The sequence below is a fragment of the Gopherus flavomarginatus genome, chromosome 1, assembly GCF_025201925.1.
Source record: "Gopherus flavomarginatus isolate rGopFla2 chromosome 1, rGopFla2.mat.asm, whole genome shotgun sequence".
NCBI classification, from domain to species: domain Eukaryota; kingdom Metazoa; phylum Chordata; order Testudines; family Testudinidae; genus Gopherus; species Gopherus flavomarginatus.
Window position 1 is genome coordinate 63,365,373 of NC_066617.1, and position 26,388 is coordinate 63,391,760.

Genomic DNA, 26,388 nt, shown 5'->3' on the forward strand with positions numbered 1-26,388 from the left:
CTGAAGAGGGCCGGAGCTGAGATAACTGTGTGTTCGTGCCCCGCCCGAACCAAGGACTGGGCCCCTTTGACTGTGCCGCCACCCGGTTCTATCCCCAGAGACCGAGCCACCCGGACGGCGGGCTACAGTTCCAAGGACCTAGACCCTCAGACGACAGGTCGAGGCCAGTGTGGCTCCCCTCCTCATCCGGGAGGGTCGAGCCCCGGCAACGCCCTGCTTATACATACCATGTCATCCTTACTTCTGCACTGCTGTCTGCAGAACTGGACGGCTAGAGAGTGGCAGCTGCTGACTGAGGGCCCAGCACCGCAGGTTGCAACTCAGAAGAAAGAGTGGCAATACCATACCATGGCATCCTTACTTGTGTGCTGCTGCTGCTGACAGCTCTGCCTTCAGAGCTGGACTCCCAGCCAGCAGCTGCTGCTCTCTGGCTCTGAAGACAGCATCGCCACCAGCAGCAGTGCATTAGTAAGAATAACACAATACCTTGTATTACAATAATCTTGTGAACTCCCCCAAACATAACTCCTTTTGGGGTCAGGACCTCTAAAATTATAATACCATGAAATTTCAGATTTAAATAGCTGAAATCATGAAATTTATGATTTTAAAAATTCTGTGACCGAGAAATTGACCAAAATGGACCGTGAATTTGGTAGGGCCCTAAATATATAGGCTCAAAGGTGTAACATGATCCAGAAAATGTCCAACATTGAGCAGTTTCAAAGAAGGTTCATATTTTATATACAGAGACCTCATGGCAAACATTTAAAAATATTTGTAACCTTTTATTAACAATAAGGGAAAAAGTTAAAATATTTGAAATATAAAGTATTCGGTAAGGCTTTTGTTGTAACAGCATCCCTTGTTTTCTTTCCCTTTAGCTGGAGAGAGTTGCTAAAAGGAAAAAAAACAAACAACAACCCTGTTTGACAGTGTTTTCAATGGTATCAAAGGTAGTAATATATCCATTTTGGGGATGTTGCACATTTGCTGTTTACTGCCTCCTGAGCTGCCTCTGTGGACATCCCCCATGGTGCCCTTTAAGAACTCAGCCTCTAATGACCTAAGCTCAGTCCCTTAATTCACTTATTTTACTCAAAAAAACTGCTCAAAAGTCCAAAACAAACACCCAAATTTTCATCTTATTGTCCCTTTTTTAACTCCCACTCAGAGGCTTCAGCTGGCTAGGGCTCTGCAAGGGCTGACTTGCTTCTCGCAAGTGCTTCTTCTACCAGCTCCACATTCTCCTAAGCATCCCACCCCCCCTTATTGCCTCTGCCAGTCCAGCTACTCTCTCAGCCACTCCACCCCTTGGAATGTCCTGCTGCCTTTTATATTAGAATCACCTGATTTCTCTGAGGAGTGGATCATTTTATAATCAGGGCTGATTTAGCCCCAGGTTCTCCAGCCCACAGGCAAGCCAGCCTGTTACAAGGGAAAAAGAGAAGACGTTAACGAAGATAGGCTGGTGGTGTTGGTGTTGTCAAGTTCACTTCCCTTTCTTGGAAGAAAAAACAAACACACAAAAGGAGAAAGAAAAGAGCAGCAAAGATTAAAAACTGCAGCTTCTTTCTCTGGTGTTAACGTTCACTTGCAGTCTCACTGCGCGAAAACCACAGGCATGGCATAGGGTCTTATAAGCCACTGGGAGACCTGGCAAACTTGAACCAGCTGCTCCAGACACTGCCTTTAGCAGCATCTTTGATCACAGACTCATGGCAGTATTGCAAAATATATTCTTGACCAGCTAAGTCAGAAAACTCCTATTAGACATTGTCAGAATGACGAGATGGTGAGCTGATGCAGAGGCAGATGTAGGCTGAGCAGGGGCTGGCTATGTTCAGTAGAGATAGTCAGGAAAAAAAGAAGAGGGATAGAAAAGAAAAAAATTAAGGTGGGGAAAGAAAAGGGTGGGCATGGAGGGAAAAATTCATAACCCAGGTAGTTATTTGTGATTCAGCGAGAGCTAGTAGTGTTGGTGATGTCATCTGAGTCCTTCTCTTGGCCCAATCTGGTCAGGACCTCTCAGGATCAGAATCAGGCCCAACAGTGACATGGCAGATCCCAGGGTCCTCAGAGATGGTGGAGGTGGCAGCCATGATGGTGAAGTTCAAGCTTCCCTATTCTCTTGTCTTAAAATCAGTCAATATCAATGTTCTTCTTGTCCCCTGTCCGCTCCCCCGCAAAAGTCTTTTCTTTTGAGAATGCCAAAAGGGAGAAATGGATTGAATAGCCCATCCCCTTATTTTGTCCACCAATTAGGCCTAATTCTGATATCCTAATTCTGGTTCATTTATTTTTGTTCAGTCCTTTAGTCATATCAGTAGACCTCTTTGTTTGGACTAATTCAGTTTTTGTCTCTGCCTTCTGCACCTTTTCCCATCAGCATTTATCCTTATACGTGATTAGAACATTTCATAAACTTTAATCCACTTTCCCACAGTTGAGATCAAAATTAGGGTATATTTGTAGGACTAATTATTACAACAAGGGACAGAGTTTGCTTTCTTCAGCTACTTCTAGTACCCACAAACATCAGCAATGGGTGCCTGACATCAACTCAAATCAGGCTCCTCAGGTGTTTCCCACTCTTCCTGGCCCAGGGCAGAGAAGTGGAAGTGTCTAGTAAAAACTTTGGCAATCCAGCAGGCTGGCTGAATTCCCTACTGTGTGCACATACTTGACGTAGGCAACATGAGATGAGAGTGGAGAAAAAAAACCTGCCTGCCTCGGAGGGAAAGACCAGCAGGATGCGTAGAGTGAGACTCCTATGTTGTATAGGACCAGCTAGGGTGACCAGATGTCCCGATTTTATAGAGACAGTCCCAATTTTGGGGTCTTTTTCTTAGATAGGCTCCTATTACCCCCCACCTTCGTCCTGAATTTTCACATTTGCTGTCTGGACACCCTAGGACCAGCAGAGCTGATTTCTGCTGCTACCACATCCTGTCTTCTCCACACCTTTGGAAAGAGGGAGAGAAGATCATTTGCCCCAGGGTTAGTGTGACTGTGTTGGGAGGAGGAGCTGGACACATTGCTCTGGGGCAAGCACTGGTACATATAGGGTGACCAGATGTCCAGATTTTAAAGGTACAGTCCCGATATTTGGGGATTTTTCTTATATAGGCTCCTATTACCCTCAGTCCTGATTTTTCACACTTGCTGTCTGGTTCCCCTAGGTGCAGAGATATCGAGGAAACAGCTTGTATTTCTACTGTTCAGCAGCTCTGGGGTTGGTTTTGTCCTAGTGAAGGTGATGTTTTTATGTCAGTGGCACCTGTAGGGCTCTGATGGACTGTAAGAATACACCCCAGCCAAGACTCCTGCTATCCCAAACTTCATCCCTCTCCTCTGCCCAAGCCATGCTCACCCTGAATCACCACCATTGTGTGGGGCTGCTCTGTAATTGGTGAAGAACTGGTGGACTGGCTCTGTATCATGTGTACATATTCTCTTGTACAGGGAGTAATCACCAGGTGGAGGCAAGAGGTTGTTCTGTCTATGCCCTATGGCTTCTTTTCACCAGCTAGGCTAGTGCCAAGTGGCCCTAGGGTAACAGTGTATAGGGAAATGGTCCTATCCATTTTCCCATTCAGGGTGGACAATATTTTTGACAGAAACCCACCGTAATATTTGAAGAAAGTTTGAACACACATGGTAAAATTGAGAAGAGAAAATTGAACATAAGTACAAAGGTACCTACTTCAGGAGTCTATGACTTCACTGGAAAAAGAAACTATAAATTCTTTTAAATAGAACACTAAGTGCCCTTATTTTACTCCAAAATGCTATACAGTAACCATAGATTTAGCTTGACATGAATAATTGGACATGGGTGAGGCCTTATTTCTTGGGGGAGAGAATTAGGGGGGGGTGAATGGATCAGCAGGCTGGAAACAGGATGTCTGTACTAGCCAAGATAAGGGGGAATGCACAGGGAACCATTTACAATGGATAAAATAAGCCAAGAATGTAAAGATGACGTAAAGAGTAAATCATATGTCGACAGAGTACTCTGTACCAAGATTGGTTCCTGAAAAGTAACCAAGCCAATCCCAAAGCATGTAATGTGGAAATGTATACAAAGGAAGAGGTTTGTTGTGTAGCTCTGAATGTGCGGTACACCCTATACCAGTGGTTCTCAAACTTTTGTACTGGTGACCACTTTCACATAGCAAGCCTCTGAGTGCAACCCTCCCTATAAATTAAAAATACTTTTTTTATATATTTAACATCATTATAAATGCTGGTGGCAAGACAGGATTTGGGATGGAGGCTGACAGCTTGTGACCCCCCCATGTAATAACCTTGTGGCCCCCTGAGGGGGTCACTACCCCAGTTTGAGAACCCCTGCCCTATACCCACCCCCCTACACTTGAGCTTGATCAACTCATGTGTAGTTTGATCGTATGCCAATAAAGAAACCTGAGTGACAAGATGGGAGTCAAACTGAGTTATTGGGGAATTGAGTGGAATAGGCCTTGAGGGATCACTAACATACTGATGCCCATGACTCTGAGTTGCTCATCTGAAGCAGGTAATGTATATATCCTTTAGTGTGAGGGTTGCAACCTAGCATTAAGGAAATGGCATTGGAAGGGTTTAAATATGAGGAAGTTAGTAACATACTGGGGAAGTGGGTTAAATCTAGGGCTGAACCTATGGATTTCTCAAGGAAGTATCTAAAGTAGGCTGGGACCAGATGAAAAAGGAACTCCAGAGAGTGGTATTAGACTTAAATTAAAAAATGCTTGTCAGAGCACAGGAAAGGTCTGTGAAATGTCACTGAAATTCTCTAAAAATGGGCAGCCAAGAAAAAAAAATTTAGCTTTTTTCCCCCTTAAAGCAAAGAAAGCTCAAATTAAAGCATCAGTTTCACAAGGATTATTTCTGGTGGCTAAAACTTTACAAACTAAACATGCCACTATGAAGAATGAATGTAAAAAAATAAAAAAAAATTTAAAACTTCTGAAAGAAAATGTCTGTTATTGGCATAAATCCAAAGTAAAAAGCAGCCATCCTGCAAGGGCTGTAATTAGAGAATATGGCTTTTCAGGCAAAGTGTACCAAGTTAAGAAATAACTGTAAAAAAGAAGTTTACAGAAGCTGAAACAATCAACTGAAAAATGTATCTGTTTTAATAAATAAATTGAAGGTAGGAAAGTGATGAGTTAAAAAAAAAAAAGCCTTTGCACAAATGAACACAGCAAAGTTGAGAGGGAATTAAACAGTTGGGGGTTGCAAAAATGTTTCAGTGTTAAAGTTAAAACGTTAAAAAGCTAATGCTTGGTTTAATAATGAAACCCAGTTACAGTCGTGTAACTTGGTGCAATCATGCTCAGTAAAACCCTTTATAATAAAACTAATTATGCAAAAGGGAGATCGAGTAACAACTACCACCACTATATGCATTTATCTCCAAGAAGCCTTTACAGCCTGAACAAAATGAGCCCTTCCTAATAAATATGTCTGTAAATAATTGTGCTGGCTGCTGCAGGTACAAAAACAATTTAAATTATTGGACTATGGACAATGTAGTCAAAATAGCTAAAAAGGATATAGGGATTTCTGTGTAGCTTGACTGCTTGCAAATGTACTAGTGGGGATGTAATCTGGGTGCAGTTATGGAACCAAATAATTTAAAAGTGTTGAAGGGGTGTTAATCAGCTCAAACAACAAATTATGTGACATAAAACAAATAAGGGGGGACAGAAATATTTAGCTGGAATATTTTTTAAAATTGTAAAAAATACTGCCAAGAAATTTCAGACCAAATGGCTAAAGTTTGGCAAAGTAACAAATTGCAAATGGGGTCTTAAAATGGAAAGTGTTGGGCAACTGTCTCTCTAGGTGGCACTACCAGCTCCTCTTGTAAAATGGGCTCCACTGCGTGGGATGTAATGGTGGTGGTATTCATTTAACAGATTGTTTTGCTTTTGTTTTAGATCATGTATGCAGTAGATTTTCATCATCAACCGTCTCGTTCTCTGAAGACTGTGGTGTGCAGTACATTGAAGCTGTTAGCAGGTTTATTAGTCCACAATAATGTTTCATAGTGTAAGAGATTAAAAGCATTTTTCAAAGCTTTACTTAGTTTTTGTCACAAAGCATTATGATAACTGCTGTTGCAATAATATTGAATGAATTCATAATGATGGCCACTTAAAATAATGACACCGTTGATTTTAAGTTTTAATCTTTAATTATTCATTATGAATTTGATCTAATAATACTGATCATAATGTATTCATTAGGTATTCTTTGGATATTGTATGTACTGAATGTGCATAGGTGCTTGCCATTTGAATGCTATAGTATTTAATGGACACTTTTTCTACAGCTGGGATCTGATGGAAATATTTTGATATCAATTTTAAGATAAAAAACACTATCAGATCCCAGTGCCTTCCAGTTACAGCTCTAAACTACCCAGTGTAGAGTTCAAAATAGCATCCTAATTAATGTGCAGAGTAATATAAGCCCCTAAAACTGTTTTGTTGACATTTACCACATTAGTGCCTACTAATCTTTGCCTCTGGTTTCAAAGCAGGGACAGCCATTATAGATTACTCTAAGTGCCCTCAGCCACTATTGCTATTCTCAATGATAATACCATAAGTAAGCTTAATCCTGATATCTTTGAAGTCAATGACAAAACTCCCATTGACTTCCATGGAGCAGATTCATGCCCTGTGTGCCTAAATAAATGCCCATAAATTAAAACCACTTTAATGCAAAAGATTAGCATGCTATTCCCTTCCTGTTACAACACTGCACAACAGGCAAGTCAGGAAACCTCTTCGTGTTTAACATTACCATTTGTGTGATTGTGCTCTTAAGAAAGTCATAAATAAGGAAGGTGACTTCAGTGGAAAAGGATCATTAAACCATTTGATTTACGAAATCTTAATCTGAATGTGCTCAAAATGTCATTGCTGTTGCAAACAGGCAGCAACCCAATTTATCTGAAAATCTGGGGAAAATGAAGGGGCAGTTTTAGAAATGTCAGTAATTAAAAAAAGTTCAATAGGAGTACATCTTTGATGCATCTTGTATGTATGTGTTAGCGCTTCATATTGATTATGTGAATATTGGATAACACAAATTCAGCAGATTATGTTTGACCTACAAATGTGCTAAAGCAGCAATTATTACAACACAAATTACCACAAAGAATGCAGTGAAGCTGGAACTAGACTCTGATGTCATTCATAATAAAGAACAATCTTAGCAACTGCCCTAAAGGATGACAACCAGTGTTCTACTTTTAAATTGTTATTTCTATTTAATGGGGAAGTTTGTGTTTATATTGGATGTGGTGTCTCTACCTGTTGTCATCTCATCTCATGACATAAAGTATGTGAGCCAAATTCTTTGCAGACTTGCACCTTGTGTGACTCCGTTAGTTTCACTGGGGTCACACGGAATTTGATCTTCTGTTCCTTTGCATGTCTATGTAGTTGGATATACTTTAAGTGCAGCACCCCAGGCGTTAAACCAGCATTATTGGAGTTAAGTCTTCCAGACTAATTATTGTTGCCTCCAGGTATAATAACAAAGTTTGAGTAAAAATTATAGGAAAGCAGAACCAGAAATGGATTCTGAAATTACAGATCTGTAGATGAGTTCACAGTAGTAATGCTACAAAATGGTGGTAAAATCCCCCACTGAACTCCTACAACTCATACCAAAGAGAATACAATTAAAATATCCCAGAAGACCAGGGGGCACTAACTGAATTTTGACCTCAGAAGTAAGAGAGTGCTATAAATGTTAGCTTACATACAGCACAGAAAGTCATTCATTTGGTAAAATCATTCAGATGGATTTATCAAAAATCTGAATCTTCTCTAGCTGGAACTCCAGTTTTTATTTTGGAGCCTTGTGTCTTTGTAATACTAGTGATGGTTTCTTTCATTTATAGTGGAGCTGGTACTCTCCTATTAGTTAAGGTTGAGAAGACATTTCTGATTTAAAGAATGACTCATCTAAGTAGTCAGTTATCATGCTTGCATTTACCCATCTAAATCAGGGCCAGGCTCTTGTAGATGTGGATATTTTCCACACTGTACTGTATGTATCCAAAAGATTGAACCCACATGTAACAGGGTGGTCTGTCTCACTATGGGCTGGGGGCTCTGGGTCCAGCCAGCTCTGTTCAGCTATCACATCCAGTTGGGAAGGGTCAGATAATCCCTTTAAAGAGCTGAAAAAGGAGTTGCAGTGAGAGATGGAATTATGTTAGGGCCTGAAGCAGGGGGAAGGAATGTGTCCTGTCATGTCATCCCTTCAGCATTGAGAGGCAAGGGGAAAAAAGCTTCTGGAAGCAGTAGACAGATGTCATGGTACAATTTCCCACTCTGAACCTTAGCGTCCAAAAGATGGGGTACCAGCATGAATTCCTCTAAGCTTAATTACCAGCTTAGAACCTGTAGCGCTGCCACCAACCAGGAATTCCAGTGCCTGGTACACTCTGGTCCCCCCAAAACCTTGCCCAGGGACCCCCAAGACCCAGTCCCTCTGGATCTTAACACAAGGAAAGTAAACCCTTTCCTTCACTGTTGCCTCTCCCAGCCTTCCCCTCCCTGGGTTACCCTGGAAGATCACTGTGATTCAAACTCCTTGAATTTAAAACAGAGAGGAAAATGAACCTTCCCCCCTCCTTCTCTCTTCCCCTCCCAGATTTTCCCTGAGAGAGACAGTAATTCTAACACAGAGAGAAATTAGCCTCTCTCTCCCCCTTCCCTCCTTTCTCCCCACCAATTCCCTGGCGGATCCAGACCCCGTCCCCTGGGGTCTCACTAGAATAAAAAAAAAATCAGGTTCTTAAACAAGAAACTTTCAATTAAAGAGAGAAAAACAGTAAAAATTATCTTTGTAAATTTAAGATGAATTAGGTACAGGGTTTTTCAGCTATAGACACTGGGAATACCCTCCCAGTCTAAGTATACAAGTACAAATTAGAATCCTTTCAGCAAAATACCAATTTGAACTCCTTCCAACCAAATACACATTTGCAAATAAAGAAAACAAACATAAGCCTACTCGCTTTATCTACCTAGTACTCACTATTTTGAATCTATAAGAGCCTGTATCGGAGAGATTGGAGAGAAATCTGGTTGCACGTCTGGTCCCTCTGAGCCCCCAGAGTGAACAACAACCAAAACTAACAGCACAGCACAAAAACTTCCCTCCCTCAAGATTTGAAAGTATCCTGTCCTCTGATTGGTCCTCTGGTCAGGCGACAGCCAGGCTTACTGAACTTGTTAACCCTTTACAGACAAAGAGATATAAAGCACTTCTGTGCTATTAACTTTTCTTATCTGTTTATGACAACAGATGAAGTGCTTTTTTGTTTTGATATTTTGCCTACATTTTATGTTAAGGATTAAAACTGTGAGTCCTTCCTTGAAAGGTTGGTGATCCAACATGACAGAGGGGAAACTGAGGTAGTAGCTAACCTATAGCCAGGCTGAATAAGGTGGTATTGCTGCACCATGTGAAGACCAGTAAGTGCAGAGCTGAAGTCTGGTGATACTTAGTATGCACTGAAATACATTTAATTTAGCCATTTTTTTCCTGAGTCAAGGTGGGTGAGGTAATATTGTTTATTGGACCAACTGCTGATGGGAGAGACAAGCTTTCAATCTTCACAGAGCTCTTCCTCAGGTCTGGGAAAGATACTCAGAGTCTCACAGATAAATACAAGGTGGAACAGATTGTTTAGCATAAGAAGGGCCACATTGGGTCAGACCAAAGGTCCATCTAGCCCGGTATCATGTCTGCTGACAGTGGCTAATGCCAGGTGCCCCAGAGGGAATGAACAGAACATGTAATCATCAAGTAATCCATCCATTGTCACTCATGCCCAGCTTCTGGCAAACAGAGGCTAGGGACACCAGCAGAAGTAGCTAACATATATTCTAAGGGCCACTCAAGATGAAGTGGCCCATTAACATCCCTGCAGTCGTAGGACAAGATGGGTCTGTTAGTGTGTTACAGATTGTTGAAATGAACCCTAAATCCAGTATCTTTGTTAAGACCATGATTTTTAGTATCAATCAGAGTTATGAATTTCAGCTTTCAAACTCATCTTTGAAGGTATTGGACAGGTTTCCTTTGAGAACAAAGACTGAGGGCAAATCTACACTACCGCATGACATCAGCACAATTGCACTGATGCAGCTGAGATGCTGTAGCGCATCTGGTGAAGATGCACTATGCTGAGGGAAGGGTGCTCTCCCCTCAGCCTGATCACTCCACCTCTGTGAGAGGCGGAAGCCATGTTGGCGGGAGACACTCTCCCACTGACATAGCACCAATGCGGATAGCGCTTAGGTCAATGTTACTTACATCGTTCAAGGGAGTACCTTTGTCACACCTCCGAGTGATATAACTTCTATCAACTTAAGCAGTAGTGTAGACCAGCCCTGAGAGTGGAGTCATGGAGTGACTGTTTTATAAAAAAAAAAAATGTTCTCCATGGCTTTTTCCTGACATTCGGGCATGCAGCTGAGTGGGGCAGGTTTAGTGGAGCGTGGGAGTGGCTAATGATGTATCCAGTTCCACGTTAGTTAACATTAGTTAGATAACACCTATGTGTCATAAGTCTTGCATGGTTTCTTAGTGCTAAGTGGCCATAAGAAGATTATTTTAATTTTTGTATTGATTTGGTGTGTATATGGTATATGAATAATATTGATTTTTTTATGGAGTATCATATATAAGTTATACAGTTGGTTCAGTCTAGTAGCAGTCTGTCCTTATGAAGTATTGCACATGGTAAAATAAAAAGTATATTGTCATTTTAAGCATATAGTAAATATTTAAGGAACATTTCTGAAAATGTTATTGTCAAGGTTTTTTCCCCACTTTAAACTTTAGAGTACAAGAAGTGGGGACCTGCATGAACACTTCTAAGCTTAATTACTAGCTTAGGTCTGGTACGCTGTCACCAGCCAGAATTTAGTGTCTGGCACACTTTCTGTTCCCCCAAAACCTTTCCTGGGGAACCCAGACTCAAACCTCTTGGGTCTTAAAACAAGGATAAATTAACCATCCCCCTCCTTTTCCCCCCACAAGTCCCTGGTGAGTTCAGACCCAATCCCTTGGATCTTAAAACAAGGAAAAATCAATCAGGTTCTTAAAAAGAAAGCTTTTAATTAAAGAAAGAAAAGGTAAAAATTATCTCTGTAAAATCAGGATGGAAAATGCTTTACAGGGTACTCAAATTCATATAGACTAGAGGGACCCCCCACCCTTAGCCTTAGATTCAAAGTTACAGCAAACAGAGGTGAAAATTCCTTCCAGCAAAAGAAACCTTTACAAGTTGAAAAAACAAACATGAGACTAATCCGCCTTGCCTGGCTATTACTTACAATTTTGAAACATAGAAGACTGATTCAGAAAGATTGGGAAAGCCTGGAATGATGTCCCATTCCTCTCAGTCCCGAGAGCGAACAACGACAAAAAAAAAAGCACAAACAAAGACTTCCCTCCACCAATATTTGAAAGTATCTTGTCCCCCTCTGGTCAGGTGTCAGCCAGGTTTACTGAGCTTCTTAACCCTTTACAGGTAAAAGAGACATTAACCCTTAACCATCTGTTTATGACAGTTATATAAGAAGTATTTGTACAAACTTTCTGTGTTTCTTAGAAAAACAATAATCATGCAGTTGCATACTGCTCAAAGCCATTAGAAAACTTATAACTGTCTGTTACAGCTATCCCCCTATTTCCCCATACTCCATTTTGTTTTTTTTCTCCTCCTGTGGCCGCCCTTCCCTGGCTGTTAAGTTGCTTACCAGGGCCCCTTGAGTTGTTTAACAAGAGCCATTGCCCTTCTCAAAGGGATGGCCACTTGTGCTGCGTGTTAAATGGGACCACTGCCCTGTTCAAAGGGTTAGTCCTGTTATCACCTCGTTGAACCTGGGTTCGGTGTAGGGCAGGCAATGTCCAGAGCTGCAAGACCTATTGTGTTTTTAAGATCCTGGGCATGAGTCATAGGCCTCATGTGCTTTTGAGTCACCTATTGCACAGGACTCTGCCCAGACATGTTTCTGTGCTCACCTGCCTGGTTTTTCCCTGTGCCTCCTACCCTGTGACAGAGGGAGCCTATCAGGATTACTGGCGGGAAACTGCCTGAGTTTGCCTTTAAAAACAGACATTTTTGAAACCAACATCGGAAAGGTTCCTGCATTGCTGCCTGGTCTGGTCAGCCAGGGGTTCTGGGGGGTCCTTTCTCCACTCTCGTTTTATTTTTGAGCATACCTCTGTTTTTTGAAAACCCCCCCCCCCCACGGAGAATGAATTGCTACCTGAGAGCTCTCCTGATTTTTGAGACTGTACCGAGCCCTCCTTGCTTCTTCTGATGTTGCTGCTGCTTCTGCCTTTGCTGCTGCCTTGGGGACTGGTAAGAATCCATCTGTAAAACTTTCCCTACTTTTATTTTATTATTTTAGCTGCTGGCTCTGTTTCCCCAGCACACAGACTCAAGCTAAACCTTGGTCTGTGTCTTTAAAACCTCTCTTAAATTCCGTGGCGCTTTGCCGCTAAAAATAAGTTTGTGCCGCTGCTAAGCTCTGCTCCTGTGGGCTTTGCCTCGGGGCTCCCTGCTTCCAGCTGTATCCATTGCTGTAGCCACCATCCCTTGGCTTCCTTGGGAGCTGGATCCTGGGCACATACCACTCTGCCCTCTGTAACTTCCCCATAGCATAAGGTGCACCATAGGTTTTGTTTTTTTAGTTTAATAAGTCATAGTTTGTTAAGACTGTAGAGCTTGTAAGTTCACCTGCCTTGTTATAGTTTACTGTTTTGTTGCTCTGTATAGTTGCTTGTTATAGTTTTGCTTAGAATTGTGATATTTGTTGTTTTGCCTAGTCGTTGGTTAAGATAGATAAGGTTTTTGCTGCTTAAATTCATCTTCCCGCTGTCCCGATCTCTCCCTGAACTTTCCCGTGTCTGTTTTTTCCCCGCTCCAATCTCCCCCTCTGTGTACCTCTCCGTGTCTATAGATAAGGTTTTTGCTGCTTAAATTCGTCTTCCCGCTGTCCCGATCTCTCCCTGAACTTTCCCGTGTCTGTTTTTCCCCGCTCCAATCTCCTCCTCTGTGTGCTTCTCCGTGTCTCCCTGTTATAACCCTTTGCTGCTTTTTTCCCCGCATCTGCACTCTCCCCGAACCTCCCAACTCCTTGCTGCTCCCCCCCCCCCGCGTCTGCATCACCCTCCGAACCTCCCAAACCCCTTGCTGCTTCGCCCCCTGTGAAACTTCCCAAACCCTTGGCCGCTTTTTTTCCTTTGTTTTTGGCGTCCGCTTGTTGCTTAAACCTCTCTCTAGCTCTTCTCCGCTGCCCCTCCCCTACCGAAGATCACCATCACGCTGCTCCATTGTCCTTACCTTGCCGGGCTTCAAAGTCCCTCGCTGCTTCCAGCCGCACTCTCCTCTCATCAGTTGCCACTAATCATTCACTCCCCTCCCCCCTCCTGTTCCTTGACAGATTATCTGCTATCCTAGCCTCACAAATTAAGTCATTACTTTTCTTTTATACCGTTACATTGCATAAATTCACTTATATTCACATTTTACTTGTAATTATAACACCCCATTGGTTGCTTCCACTTTTCTAATATACTTTGTATTTGCATTGATACCATTGTGTTACATTGTGTATAAGGCCACCAACCACTTAATACATTCTATCTAAGATTGTTGACCATTTTATGTAGAAGCTATCATTTTATTTTGCATTTCTTTTTGATACGCTTATTGACTGTACTGTACCCCATTGTGCTGAACCGCACTTACTGTACCCCACTGTTAGAACTCCTTACACTGTTCAAAAAGAACCCCCCCCATCATTGTCTATTGTAAACACCCTATACACCCCATCCCATCCTATTTCATTGTTAAATTCCCACCACTTCCCTTTTTTCCTTTAATAAAGAAATTAATTGGCACCCCACCTGTGTGGTAATTGCTCCCCAAGATCCCATATACCTGCAGGCAGGGACAATAACAATGTCAAACACAAGTTCCTGTTTTATGAATGTTTAATACACTGTAACATTCAGCTATAGCATTTCATTTATGAAGCATGTAGGGGAATATATCACATGTGCTGGATGTGTCATCTACTTAGTTTTATTTATGTAAAGTGCCACAGGGTAAAATTGTGGCCCTGGTTCAACTACTAATTGGAGCCTGGCCAAAATGGTGGAGTCTAACCAATTTGTGCATTGAGACAGCCTTAAATATACCCTGTGGGGAGGGGAAACCTTCTCATAGGTTACCATGTAATTAATCAATACTACCCAGCTCCTTTCCTTGCCCAGAGGTTGAAGTCACAGACTCTGAAGCAACCAGGCTTTGGGAGACATGTCATGGAGATGGTGAAAAAGGCTGTACCCCCTGACTCATTTGGCTGATTGCGTGTGTTTATATATAGCAAGATATTTAGATTCAAATAGGAATCTAGAATTCAGAATGACTAGCACCTTCCTCTTACCTGTCCCTGCCTGCAGGTATATGGGATCTTGGGGAGCAATTACCACACAGGTGGGGTGCAAAATAAACTTTATTAAGAAAATGCAAAAACAGGGAAAATTTAATAGTGAGGGGTATGGGGTTTGTTAAGGTAGGCAATTGGGGAGGGAGTTCTTTTAGTATAGTATAGTGGGTTTCAATAGTGGGGTACAATACAGTGGGGTACAATACAGTTGGTAACCAACTAACACTGAAGTATAAATGTAACAGGTAGCTAACAATTTCTAGGTAAAGGGTGTGTCACAGCAGCATATAACCAACTAACAGTTATGGGTAAAATGTGTTAAATAACCAACAACTCTAGGTAAAAATGTGTCACAGTGGTGTAAATATAAAATGTGAGGTGTGTGAGAGAGAAAAAGGGTAACCAATGGGGTTTTATGCTAGACTTCAGTAATACAATTGAGGTTTGGCAGCAGTAGGAGCGGGGTGAACACGTGGGGGAAGGGATTAAAAGAGAGAGAGAGAGAGAGAAAGGCAGTGGTAGAGGAATGAGGTTAGGGGATGGGGGAAGAGGAGCACGTGGTGGAGCAGAAACCAAAGATAGAGGCGCTACAGAGGGAGATTTAAACTCAGGGAGACACAGAGAGCAGACAGGCTGCAAGTTTAAACAGCAGAGAGACTGCAATGAGTGACTGGGGAGCTCGTGGGGGGGGGGGGATTGGGGCAGTGGGAAGACAAATTCAAATAGTAAAAACCTTATCTATCCCCTAACTTAATCAAACTTATATAAAATGACAAGCAGCTACAGAATACAACCAGGCAATGATTTTCTAAACTTATCTTAACCAACAATTAGGCAACACAACAAATATCACAGAAACTTACAAGCTCTACAATCTTAACAAACTATGACTTATTAAATTAAAAAAAAACAAAAAGACCTATGGTGCACCTTATGCTATGGGGAGGTTACAGAGGGCAGAGTGGTATGTATCCAGGACCCAGCTCCCAAGGAAGCCAAGGGATGGTGGCTACAGCGGTGGATACAGCTGAAAGCAGAGAGCCCCAAGGCAAAGCCCACAGGAGCAGAGCTTAGCAGTGGCAAAGAGCCCTGTAGTTTAAGAGAGGTTTTAAGACACAGACCAAGGTTTAGCTTGAGTCTGTGTGCTGGGGAAACAGAGCCAGCAGCTAAAATAATAAAATAAAAGTATAGAAAGTTTTACAGAGGGATTCTTACCAGTCCCCAAGGCAGCAGCAAAGGCAGAAGCAGCAGCAACATCAGAAGAGGCAAGGAGGGTTCGGTACAGTCTCAATAATCAGGAGATCTCTCAGGTAGCAATTCGTTCTTCGTGGAGGGGGTTTCAAAAATGGGGGTACGCTCAAAAATAAAACGAGAGCGGAGAAAGGACCCCCCAGAACCCCTGGCTGATCAGACCAGGCAGCAATGCAGGAACCTTTCTGAGGTGTGTTTCAAAAATGTCTGGTTTTAAAGGCAAACTTGGGCAGTTTCCCACCAGTAATCCTGATAGGCTCCCTCTGTCACAGGGGAGGGGGCACAGGGGAAAAACTGAAGGTAAGCCCAGAGACATGCCTGGACATAGTCCTGTGCAATAGGTGACTCAAGAGCACATGAGACTATGACTCATGCCCAGGATCTTAAAACCACAATAGGCCTTGCAGCTCTGGACATTGCCTACCCTACACCAAGCCCAGGTTCAATGAGGTGATAACAGGACTAACCCTTTGAAAAGGGCAGTGGTCCCACTTAGCATGCAGCACAAGTGGCCATCCCTTTGAGAAGGGCAGTGGCCCTGGTAAACAACTTAACAGCCAGGGAAGGGCGGCCACAGGAGAACAGAAAACAAAATGGAGTCTGGGGAAACAAAATGGAATAGGGGAATAGCTGTAACGGACATGCCCCCCTGGCCGACCTGAACGGGCTGTGAGGGGGATGTCCCATGCAAAGACCAAAAAAAGAAAAAAAAGAAAAAAAAGGTTTTACAAGTCATCGTCTTCGTAGTATGGAGGTGGTGGTTTGCTGCTGTCCAAGGGGATGGAGGAATACCTCACCTGCAAAGGCAGGGCTGACACAACCTTATGAATTAGCTGCTTGACCACTGCTATCCCCAACAGAAAGGCCACAAGAACAATAGCCACAGTAATAAGCCACTGCTTGATGGACTGAGCCCAGGTCCCCAACCCCCAGCTGGACCACTGAGCTTGCCACCAATCCCACTGCTTACGCTCTTTACGAATCTGGACGGCGAGGGAGGATAGTTGGTCAGCCACGGCTGAGACATTGTTCCACCCAGGCTGAAGGCGCAGGCAACATTGTCCTTTAAAGCGAGGATCGAGGTCCTCCAAGGCGACACAAAAGTCCTTCTGTAGGATGGTCTGGATCAGAAGACCGTTCTGCTCGGCGTAGTTGGCTAGGATAGTGAGGGCGTCGCTGGTTCAACGAAGTCCTTCTGCTGTGATGTTGGTGAGGGCCTCCAGACCAAGCGACAGTCCACGGATTTGCTGTAAAGTTAAACTGTATGAGAGGGGGTTAAACTGTATGTACCCTCCTATGACCATCTCGGTGGCTGACTTGAGTCGCTCCCATGCGGTGGCTGTTCGTCGTTTGCGTGGTGAGGAGAAGAAGGGGCGACGGTGGTGAAAGAGCCCTCCTCCCTTTATGACGAGTTGCCCGATGGCACATACCCCCTTTGGGAATGCGGGTAGAGCAGTCCGGGCAATGTTGTTCCCACAGAGCCACACTTGTCCTGGGGAAGAGGGTAAAAACTGGTCATGGATGGAGCTTCGCTGGGGGGATTTCTGGCCAGGTGGTATATCGACCTCCATCCATAGTAGGTGGGCGGCTCTGACCTGTCTCAGTTCTACATGGGTCTGAGCTGTGGATAAGTATTGGGTGGGGTTAAACACTGTACTTGTTGAAAGATGATTAATAAACCTGGTGAACTCAGTGCGGTATCTTGAGCTTCCTTTCTTGGGGTTTGAGTTAGGCCGAGGTCCTATGAACCATTGGGTGCAATTGGGATACTGCCCCAACGGAGTGGGATTGGAGAAGCCAAAGAACACGATGCAGGGGGCTGCTGGGAGTGGTCCTGTCACCGCAACAGGGGCGAATGAGTTGGGTCTTCGGTCGTCGCTGGTGGTGTTGCACGTGAACAGAGGCCGATGAACCCAGTTTGTGTTGTTGCAGGCTGAAGCTGGATGCTGTGGAGTCAGGTTCGTGAGGGGGAGGAACTCCCAGAGGAAGGGGGACCCTCCCTCTGAGGCCTTTGGTCTTGTACAGGCAACGCAATCGTGTGATGGGGGGACATCTGACAGGTTCCCGATGAGGACCTCCTGTAGGGCGTAGGCTCTCAACCAGGCAACCAGAGGGTTTTCTCGAGGCGGGGTGGCAATCATGGCGACTGATTCCTACGGAGACATAAAAGAAAGGTGGCCCCTCTTAGGGCCTGTTATGACCGAACACTAAGCCAGTTGTGGTGGACCAGGTCAGGCTTGCCCCGTCCATCTATTTGAATATGATAGGTGTTAGGGAACCGGCCAGGTGTGATGATGGTGGCTGCTAGTGGAGTGCAGGTTCCCTGGGCATTGGGAATAGAGACCCACACTGGCTGAGAAATACTATAGGCAGGTTTCCAAGGTTCCCGTGGTTTAGGAGCAATTTCTGGCCATCGGCTGTATGCTGTATTAAGGGAAATGAGGGCTTGAGGCAGGACCCGGTCCCACCCCTTGTAATCAGGGTTGCCAAGTATGGCCCGAATCTGGGTCTTCAGCATTCCGATCCGTCTCTCCACGACTCCGTTGCTTTGGGGGTGATATGGCAGGTGGGTGTGAAGACGCACCCCCCACTGGGACACCGTCTGGTCTATAGCTTTACTGGTGAACGGTGGCCCTCCATCGGTCTGGATCTCTTCGGGTGCCCCCCAGGCAGCAATTACCTGGAGAAGGGCTACAGAAACAGCTGGTGCAGTAGATCGCCTGAGGGGAGAACACATTAACTGACGAGACCCTAGGTCAACTATTACAAGCCCCTTTGGATACTGTTTGGCCCCCGGGAGGGGGCCAATGAGGTCCATCTGCCAGGTTTTACCTGGGCTAAAGTGCTCAGGGCTATAAGCACCATGAGCATAGACAGGCTTGTTAGTGACTCGTGCCTGTTGGCAGCTCAGACACCCTTGAACAGCTTGGGTGCACTGCTGCCTAGACACGCTCGATGTTCGTCTCCCTCGGTCAGTCAACAGCTGATGTAGGGCACGGGCAGGCAGGTGCCCCCACTCTTTATGAAGCCAGGTGATGAAGGGATCACTGCAAGAGATAATGTTAACCTGGGATATGTTACACTTATATTCTCGGAGTTGTAGATCCAGGCTGGAATGAAGAGGGTTACTGTCAGACCTGTGTGAAGGACAATGAGTAACAAACCATGGCAGCTTGGACTGTGCTGCCAGTTGAGTAATCTGTGCCCATATTTCTTCATGAGCGGTGGGCCGTCCTTCTCCCATCAGGATGGACACGCAGTAGCTTGAGTCCACTCCCAGGACCACGCGTGTTTTCGGGTGGCCTGCCACAATGTGAGAGGCTGCCAGTAGGACGCCTTCTGCTTCGGCCTTCTGAGCTGAGCTGGAAAAATCTAAGGGTTTAACTTTGAGGGTGTTACAGGTAGCACACAGCATTCCTGCTCGGGGAGAAGGCGATGTGCCCCCATCAGATACAATCCAAGGGGCATAGGCACTCAGTTGGGCAATAGCCCCCGGCTCAGTGGGAGCTGCAGTGGAGGAGGACTTGAGGGCCCAATGTCCAAATACCTCCTGGGCCTGGTAAACGAGTCGCTCCCAGGTAGCAGGGGCTCCCTGGAACTGGGGGGCCGGGGTGAAGGTGAGGTATGGGAGAAGCTCCACATGAGGCCCCTTTAGGGTGCCTGTGGCAGATTTACCCCATGGGAGAGCACACTGGACAGCAAGCATGGCAATGCCCACAGGCCCATGACGATATTCGGGTCCTGACAACTTCCGGGCCTGATTGTGGACAGGGAGGTCCTCTTGGGACACAGTTACGGCCACATGGTCTGAGGACACAGTGAGGGTAATCTCAATAGGGTTGGTGGGATTCCATCGAGCCAAGGTGGGCCCAGAGCCCAACCAGGCAGCCAGGGAAGACACCGCCTGCTCGGCCTCTGGTGTCCAAGGGGTTTTAATGTTCCTGGCATATTGCTGCAAAACAGATAGTTGTGGCAACAAAGCAGCAGGGAGAAACTGTCTGTGATAGTTAATTACACCTAACACATGCTGCACTTCACGTCTGGGGGGAGCTACCCCCAAGGGGAAAGAATTCGTGAGTGGGTGGTAAGTTAAGTGGCGTAGCTGTCCCTTTTCTACAGTAAAACCTAAAAACTGAAAGGTAGAAGTAGCAGTGAGGACACTTTTAGGCAAACTGAGGTTCCACCCATCGGTGGATAAAGCGGCCTGAACCTGTTCAGTGACCTTTTGTACTTCAGTTGGTATGGTGCCAGTTATAAGAATGTCGTCCATGTAATAGACAACATGAATGTTGGGGAGGGATGGTACCTTCTCTAATGTGCGGGTTAGGGCCTCACTGGCACAGGCAAGTGAGTTTTTGTACCCTTGGGGACACGCTTGCCATTGGTACTGGGCTCCCTGGTAAGCGAAGTTTAACAATCCCTTGGGGTCATAGAGGGGGATCTGATAAAACATATCTTTTAGGTCTATTGTACAGGCCCATTGGTTAGTGTCGTCCAGTAGGATGCGTTCTATAGTGGGGATATCCCATTTGGCGGCGAATGCTACTGATCGTATGTGTTTGTTAGCGGCGCGATAATCTATAACCATCCTGTACTCATTGGTTTTGTGTGGTTTTGGGATTCCCCATGCACTGGACAAGTATTTGCTCGCTGACACACGCCGAATCTTGTTATCATTAAGCAATGTTTCAATGAGCTGGGCAATGTGTGGTTGACCTTCTGGGGCTGTGGGTATGGGTCTGTATTTCCAGGGTGTGGGGTTGAGAAGTTCAGGTTCATGGGGGGCACTGGCACCCAATAGGGTGACTGGTAGTGCATCAAGCACGGCTTCGGCCAGTTTAAAACGCCGTAGCTCCCGAACCCCAAGGAGTGGCATGGGTCCCACTAGGGCCCGAAATGTTACTGGTGTGTGGCCTATGGATGCGTGTACCTTTACTTCTGCACGGGGTTCTGTGCTGTTGAGGCCTTGCACATAAATGGTGTGTCCTGTGGGGGTGTGAGGGACGTGAGGAGGAACAATGGACACCTGTGCCCCCGTGTCCAGCAAAAAGGGGATGACGAGACCCTTGTCAAAAACTAGCGGATAATAGGGGCGGGGGTCCCCTTGCCGGGTGCTGGCCGCCGCCAAGCACCCGGCCATTACCCGTTTTTTGGCTGGGAAGGTTCTGAGCGCTCTTCCCATCCCAGAGCTATGGCCAAGGCTCTTTGCTGCTCACTATTGAGCTTACGTACAACCTCCTTAGTGAGGCCCTTGTACAATAAGAACCCAAAAATTTTGCGTTCTGTAAATGAATGCTGTGAGTACTGGGGCCTGGGTTGTGAACTGGCATGTGGGGGGTGTGGACTGGCGTGTGGTGGGGGTGGACTGATGGGTAGAGCTTGGGCTGAGGGCCATCTTATTTTCTCGAGGGCTTCATAGAGTCACCCAATGGGGCGCCTAGCATACCCCCTTAGCCACAGAACTGCCCCAGTGTCAGGGGTGGTACTGCTATCCATGGCTAAGTCAATGGCAGCTTCGTCTATGGGTATCTCGGTGGGGTCAATAACGTGTCTGAAGGCATTGACCTGGTTAATCTGAGCCTGAGTAAGCCCCAGAGGGTGTTGGGTAGGGGACCACAGCATGATGGACCCCCCTGCGATGGCACATCTGAGGGAAGAGATGTCCTTGACGCTTCCTCTGGGGACTTGGATCCCTTGAAGGGAGTGCTGTAAATGGAGGAAGGCCAGTGCTGGGGCGGTCAGCGGCCATGCAGTGTTAGATATTACCAGGCTCCCTGAGAGACCCCTGGACCAGCTACTGGTCCTGGCTAATACTATGCCCTCTTCTCTATCCACTAACTCTTGTCCGTTTTCCAGAGCCAGGCGGCCTAGCCACAGTAGCGGTGGCTCATTGGCCCCCCTAGCGGTGTCCGAGATGAACTTCTTCATCTCTGCTTTGGAGCGAGGTCGGAGTTCTGTCACCTGTGTGGTATTGCCCTGGTTATCAATCTTTATACGACTGATGGATACCGGCAGGGCTTCACCAGAGGTGATAGTGGGTGCAGGTTCATGGGCTTGGGCCTCTAGAGGGGCTGAAGGTAGGGCTGGGTATAGTGGGGTTTTCTTGAGGGGAGATGAGGCCTCTGGGTGGGTATATGGGGGTGGTTTTTCAGGGGATTTATTGGGACTGGGCAGGCTAGAGGTCAGCGGTGGTCCCTCCTGGCTAGCCTGGCTAGTGGTCTCCTTGGCTGAGGTCATTAGGGCCCCATGGAAAACAGTTAGTTTATCAAGGGCCTGAGCCAGGATCTCATAGGTAACTGTGGCTACCTTTTGGGGCTTATATATGTCATGCCACAGTTTCTTGGGCTTTCGAATTTCATCCAGCTTCTGCACCAGTTCTGTTAATATCTGGTGGGTGGGGGACCCCTGCAAAATTCGAGGTTCAGGGGCGAGCTTAGATGGAGCCCCCCTGCAGGCTTTCACAACCCTTCCCACCTCTCTCCAGAGGCGGGTGGGATCTGAATCTGCGGCTGGCTCTCCTGCCTTAGTGCAGACTGGCCGGAGGCTGGAATCAGCAGGGCTGGCCCTGAATGTGGGGTGGCAGGTTAAGAGGCACCCCACATCAGTGAGCCCCAGGTGGGTGGTATACACCCTGGAGCTCTGGCCTTTGCCAATAGTACAGACCCATTCTAGGGCCTTAGGCTGCTGTTTACTTTGCAGCAAGTGGTATTGTAGGTGGTTGGTCTGATCTTCCTCTGTCCCAGAGGTCTTGGCCTCTTTCCAGGGACAGGGAGGGCAGTAATTGTTACCCCAAGATCCTGTTCGTGACGCCATGTCCCTGCCTGCAGGTATATGGGATCTTGGGGAGCAATTACCACACAGGTGGGGTGCAAAATAAACTTTATTAAGAAAATGCAAAAACAGGGAAAATTTAATAGTGAGGGGTATGGGGTTTGTTAAGGTAGGCAATTGGGGAGGGAGTTCTTTTAGTATAGTATAGGGGGTTTCAATAGTGGGGTACAATACAGTGGGGTACAATACAGTTGGTAACCAACTAACACTGAAGTATAAATGTAACAGGTAGCTAACAATTTCTAGGTAAAGGGTGTGTCACAGCAGCATATAACCAACTAACAGTTATGGGTAAAATGTGTTAAATAACCAACAACTCTAGGTAAAAATGTGTCACAGTGGTGTAAATATAAAATGTGAGGTGTGTGAGAGAGAAAAAGGGTAACCAATGGGGTTTTATGCTAGACTTCAGTAATACAATTGAGGTTTGGCAGCAGTAGGAGCGGGGTGAACACGTGGGGGAAGGGATTAAAAGAGAGAGAGAGAGAGAGAGAGAAAGGCAGTGGTAGAGGAATGAGGTTAGGGGATGGGGGAAGAGGAGCACGTGGTGGAGCAGAAACCAAAGATAGAGGCGCTACAGAGGGAGATTTAAACTCAGGGAGACACAGAGAGCAGACAGGCTGCAAGTTTAAACAGCAGAGAGACTGCAATGAGTGACTGGGGAGCTCGGGGGGGGGGGGATTGGGGCAGTGGGAAGACAAATTCAAATAGTAAAAACCTTATCTATCCCCTAACTTAATCAAACTTATATAAAATGACAAGAAGCTACAGAATACAACCAGGCAATGATTTTCTAAACTTATCTTAACCAACAATTAGGCAACACAACAAATATCACAGAAACTTACAAGCTCTACAATCTTAACAAACTATGACTTATTAAATTAAAAAAAAAAACAAGACCTATGGTGCACCTTATGCTATGGGGAGGTTACAGAGGGCAGAGTGGTATGTATCCAGGACCCAGCTCCCAAGGAAGCCAAGGGATGGTGGCTACAGCGGTGGATACAGCTGAAAGCAGAGAGCCCCAAGGCAAAGCCCACAGGAGCAGAGCTTAGCAGTGGCAAAGAGCCCTGTAGTTTAAGAGAGGTTTTAAGACACAGACCAAGGTTTAGCTTGAGTCTGTGTGCTGGGGAAACAGAGCCAGCAGCTAAAATAATAAAATAAAAGTATAGAAAGTTTTACAGAGGGATTCTTACCAGTCCCCAAGGCAGCAGCAAAGGCAGAAGCAGCAGCAACATCAGAAGAGGCAAGGAGGGTTCGGTACAGTCTCAATAATCAGGAGATCTCTCAGGTAGCAATTCGTTCTTCGTGGAGGGGGTTTCAAAAACGGGGGTACACTCAAAAATAAAACGAGAGCGGAGAAAGGACCCCCCAGAACCCCAGGCTGATCAGACCAGGCAGCAATGCAGGAACCTTTCTGAGGTGTGTTTCAAAAATGTCTGGTTTTAAAGGCAAACTTGGGCAGTTTCCCACCAGTAATCCTGATAGGCTCCCTCTGTCACAGGGGAGGGGGCACAGGGGAAAAACTGAAGGTAAGCCCAGAGACATGCCTGGACATAGTCCTGTGCAATAGGTGACTCAAGAGCACATGAGACTATGACTCATGCCCAGGATCTTAAAACCACAATAGGCCTTGCAGCTCTGGACATTGCCTACCCTACACCAAGCCCAGGTTCAACGAGGTGATAACAGGACTAACCCTTTGAAAAGGGCAGTGGTCCCACTTAGCATGCAGCACAAGTGGCCATCCCTTTGAGAAGGGCAATGGCTCTTGTTAAACAACTTAAGGGGCCCTCCCTTTGAGAAGGGCAGTGGCCCTGGTAAACAACTTAACAGCCAGGGAAGGGCGGCCACAGGAGAACAGAAAACAAAATGGAGTCTGGGGAAACAAAATGGAATAGGGGAATAGCTGTAACGGACATTACCCAACTGCCTTTGTGTTTATATATAGCAAGATATTTAGATTCAAATAGGAATCTAGAATTCAAAATGACTAGCATCTTCCTCTTACCCAACTGCCTTTGCCACCTAACTTCTCACTTTTTAGTGCACTTTTCAGTGTCACAGTTTCCCTCCCCACATTCTCGTTCCCTCTACTCTTCTCCTCCACTCTCCTACTTCCCCCTTTCCAGACTTAGACAATGATAGAGTGCAATGATAGAGTGCAATTAGCAATGGAATGCAATGCTGGTAGTAATTCTCTTATCAGATGCAAGATGGGACAGCGTACTCTACTGTCTGAGGAGGATAAAAATCCCAATCCTGACTATGACTTCCATTTATGTAAGTAATCCATTCTTTCTTGAGCAGTCAAATTGGCTTCAATGGGGTTACTTGCATGTGTAAGATTTATTGGATGGCTGAAGTTTGCAAAACTGGCTCAGAAATTGTGGGGAAATAAATACATCCACCGTATATAGGTTGACAGATTGTTCTTGAATGTCCTTAGCTGAATTTATACTGGACAACTGGGGTGGGGTGGGGTGGACACATATTTAGGAATACTGTACCAGTATTTGAAGATGGGGCATTTTTACTATCCCTGAATAAGATCTAGATGATCAGTAAAAACACCTATATACAAATTTTTTTATTACTTTCTTTAATGTAGAAATACCGAGCATTGGGGAGAGGGCGAGAGAAAGGCATCTTCAAATACTGTGCACCAGAAAATATGCATTAAAGGGTTCATGAGGATATGAAATGTCATAAAATAGAAGCCTCTGCGTTTCCAAGAGATGATCCAGTTGGAATCTGGAATCAAAGTGTTCTGTAGAGAATGTAAAAGAAAACATGCACTCTTACATATATGTTTATATTGATATAAAATGAAGTTAACACCTGAATAGAAGATTTGTATTCTCTAGTAAAAGACCTATTAGAGTATATTCTAATATACTCTATCTGCCCTGCTTCTTTTTGCAGATGTACTGAAAATTGCACACTGACATTTGACAAGTGCATCTTCTGTTTGACTTGAAAGATTAAAGATTACAAGCCCAGTCAAAGTCTACCTTCTGCAGGGCAGCATATTATCACAAGACTATGTAACTGTATTAGAGATGGACAAAGGTTAGGTACTTTAAAGCACAGTAATGTCCATATATTCATAGGGATTGTGTGTATTTCACTCCTTCCTTCTGTTACTTATTGAGCAGTTTGGTTTAATTTACAAAGCTCAGAATAAATAGGGAGAAATGTGTGAGAGAAAGAACCTGAAAAAAATTAAGACTCAATTTACAAAATTGTATACAGAAGAATATGAGTAGTACAGACACTGTGGTAACATCATCTATTTGTCTTAGAGATAATTTGCAAGTTTAAGATCTACAACGATACAACACATATTTGAATCCTCACCACTCTTATCTAGGATGGGTTCTACTGTACTTGTGCCTATAACTTTCTCATTTGAATACATTTCCTATACAGATAATCTGCATATATATTGTAGTGAGGCAGCTACCCCATTCCAGTAGGCAGGGGTTAAAAGCAGCCCTGGAGAGGGCTGCAGCTGGGAAGAAGGAATGAGAACAGCTCAGGAAGCTGACTGAGTAGCTGACCACAGCTGTGGCCAGATCAATTAGGGCCTAGCTGGCTCTGATAAGAGGGCTGGGGGGCCAAGTGCTGGAGCAGTCTCTCTCTTGCTCTGGAGAGAGAAGAACTTGCCTGCCTGGGAGCTAGGGAACAGAGCAGGGCTGGGGAAAGGCAAGAGGAGCTGGGGAGCTCCAGGCTTCAGGCCTTGAGAAAGGTCCAAAACAGGTACTGGGGTTGTAGAGATACAGCCTGTGAA

General features: G+C 45.2%; 2 protein-coding genes across 2 annotated transcripts in view; one reads left to right on the forward strand and one right to left on the reverse strand.

Annotated features, from left to right (window-relative positions):
- SLC16A7 (solute carrier family 16 member 7) overlaps positions 1-26,388 on the forward strand; it is a 627,896-nt gene that overhangs the window by 487,797 nt on the left and 113,711 nt on the right. The gene's annotated exons all lie outside the window — the stretch shown is intronic.
- Positions 16,943-23,898, reverse strand: LOC127040636 (uncharacterized). The gene is made up of 2 exons (XM_050935089.1): positions 23,792-23,898; positions 16,943-17,914 (listed from the first exon to the last, which is right to left on the reverse strand). The coding sequence occupies exons 1-2, from the start codon at positions 23,831-23,833 to the stop codon at positions 16,943-16,945; spliced, it is 1,014 nt and encodes a 337-aa protein (XP_050791046.1). The 5' UTR covers positions 23,834-23,898.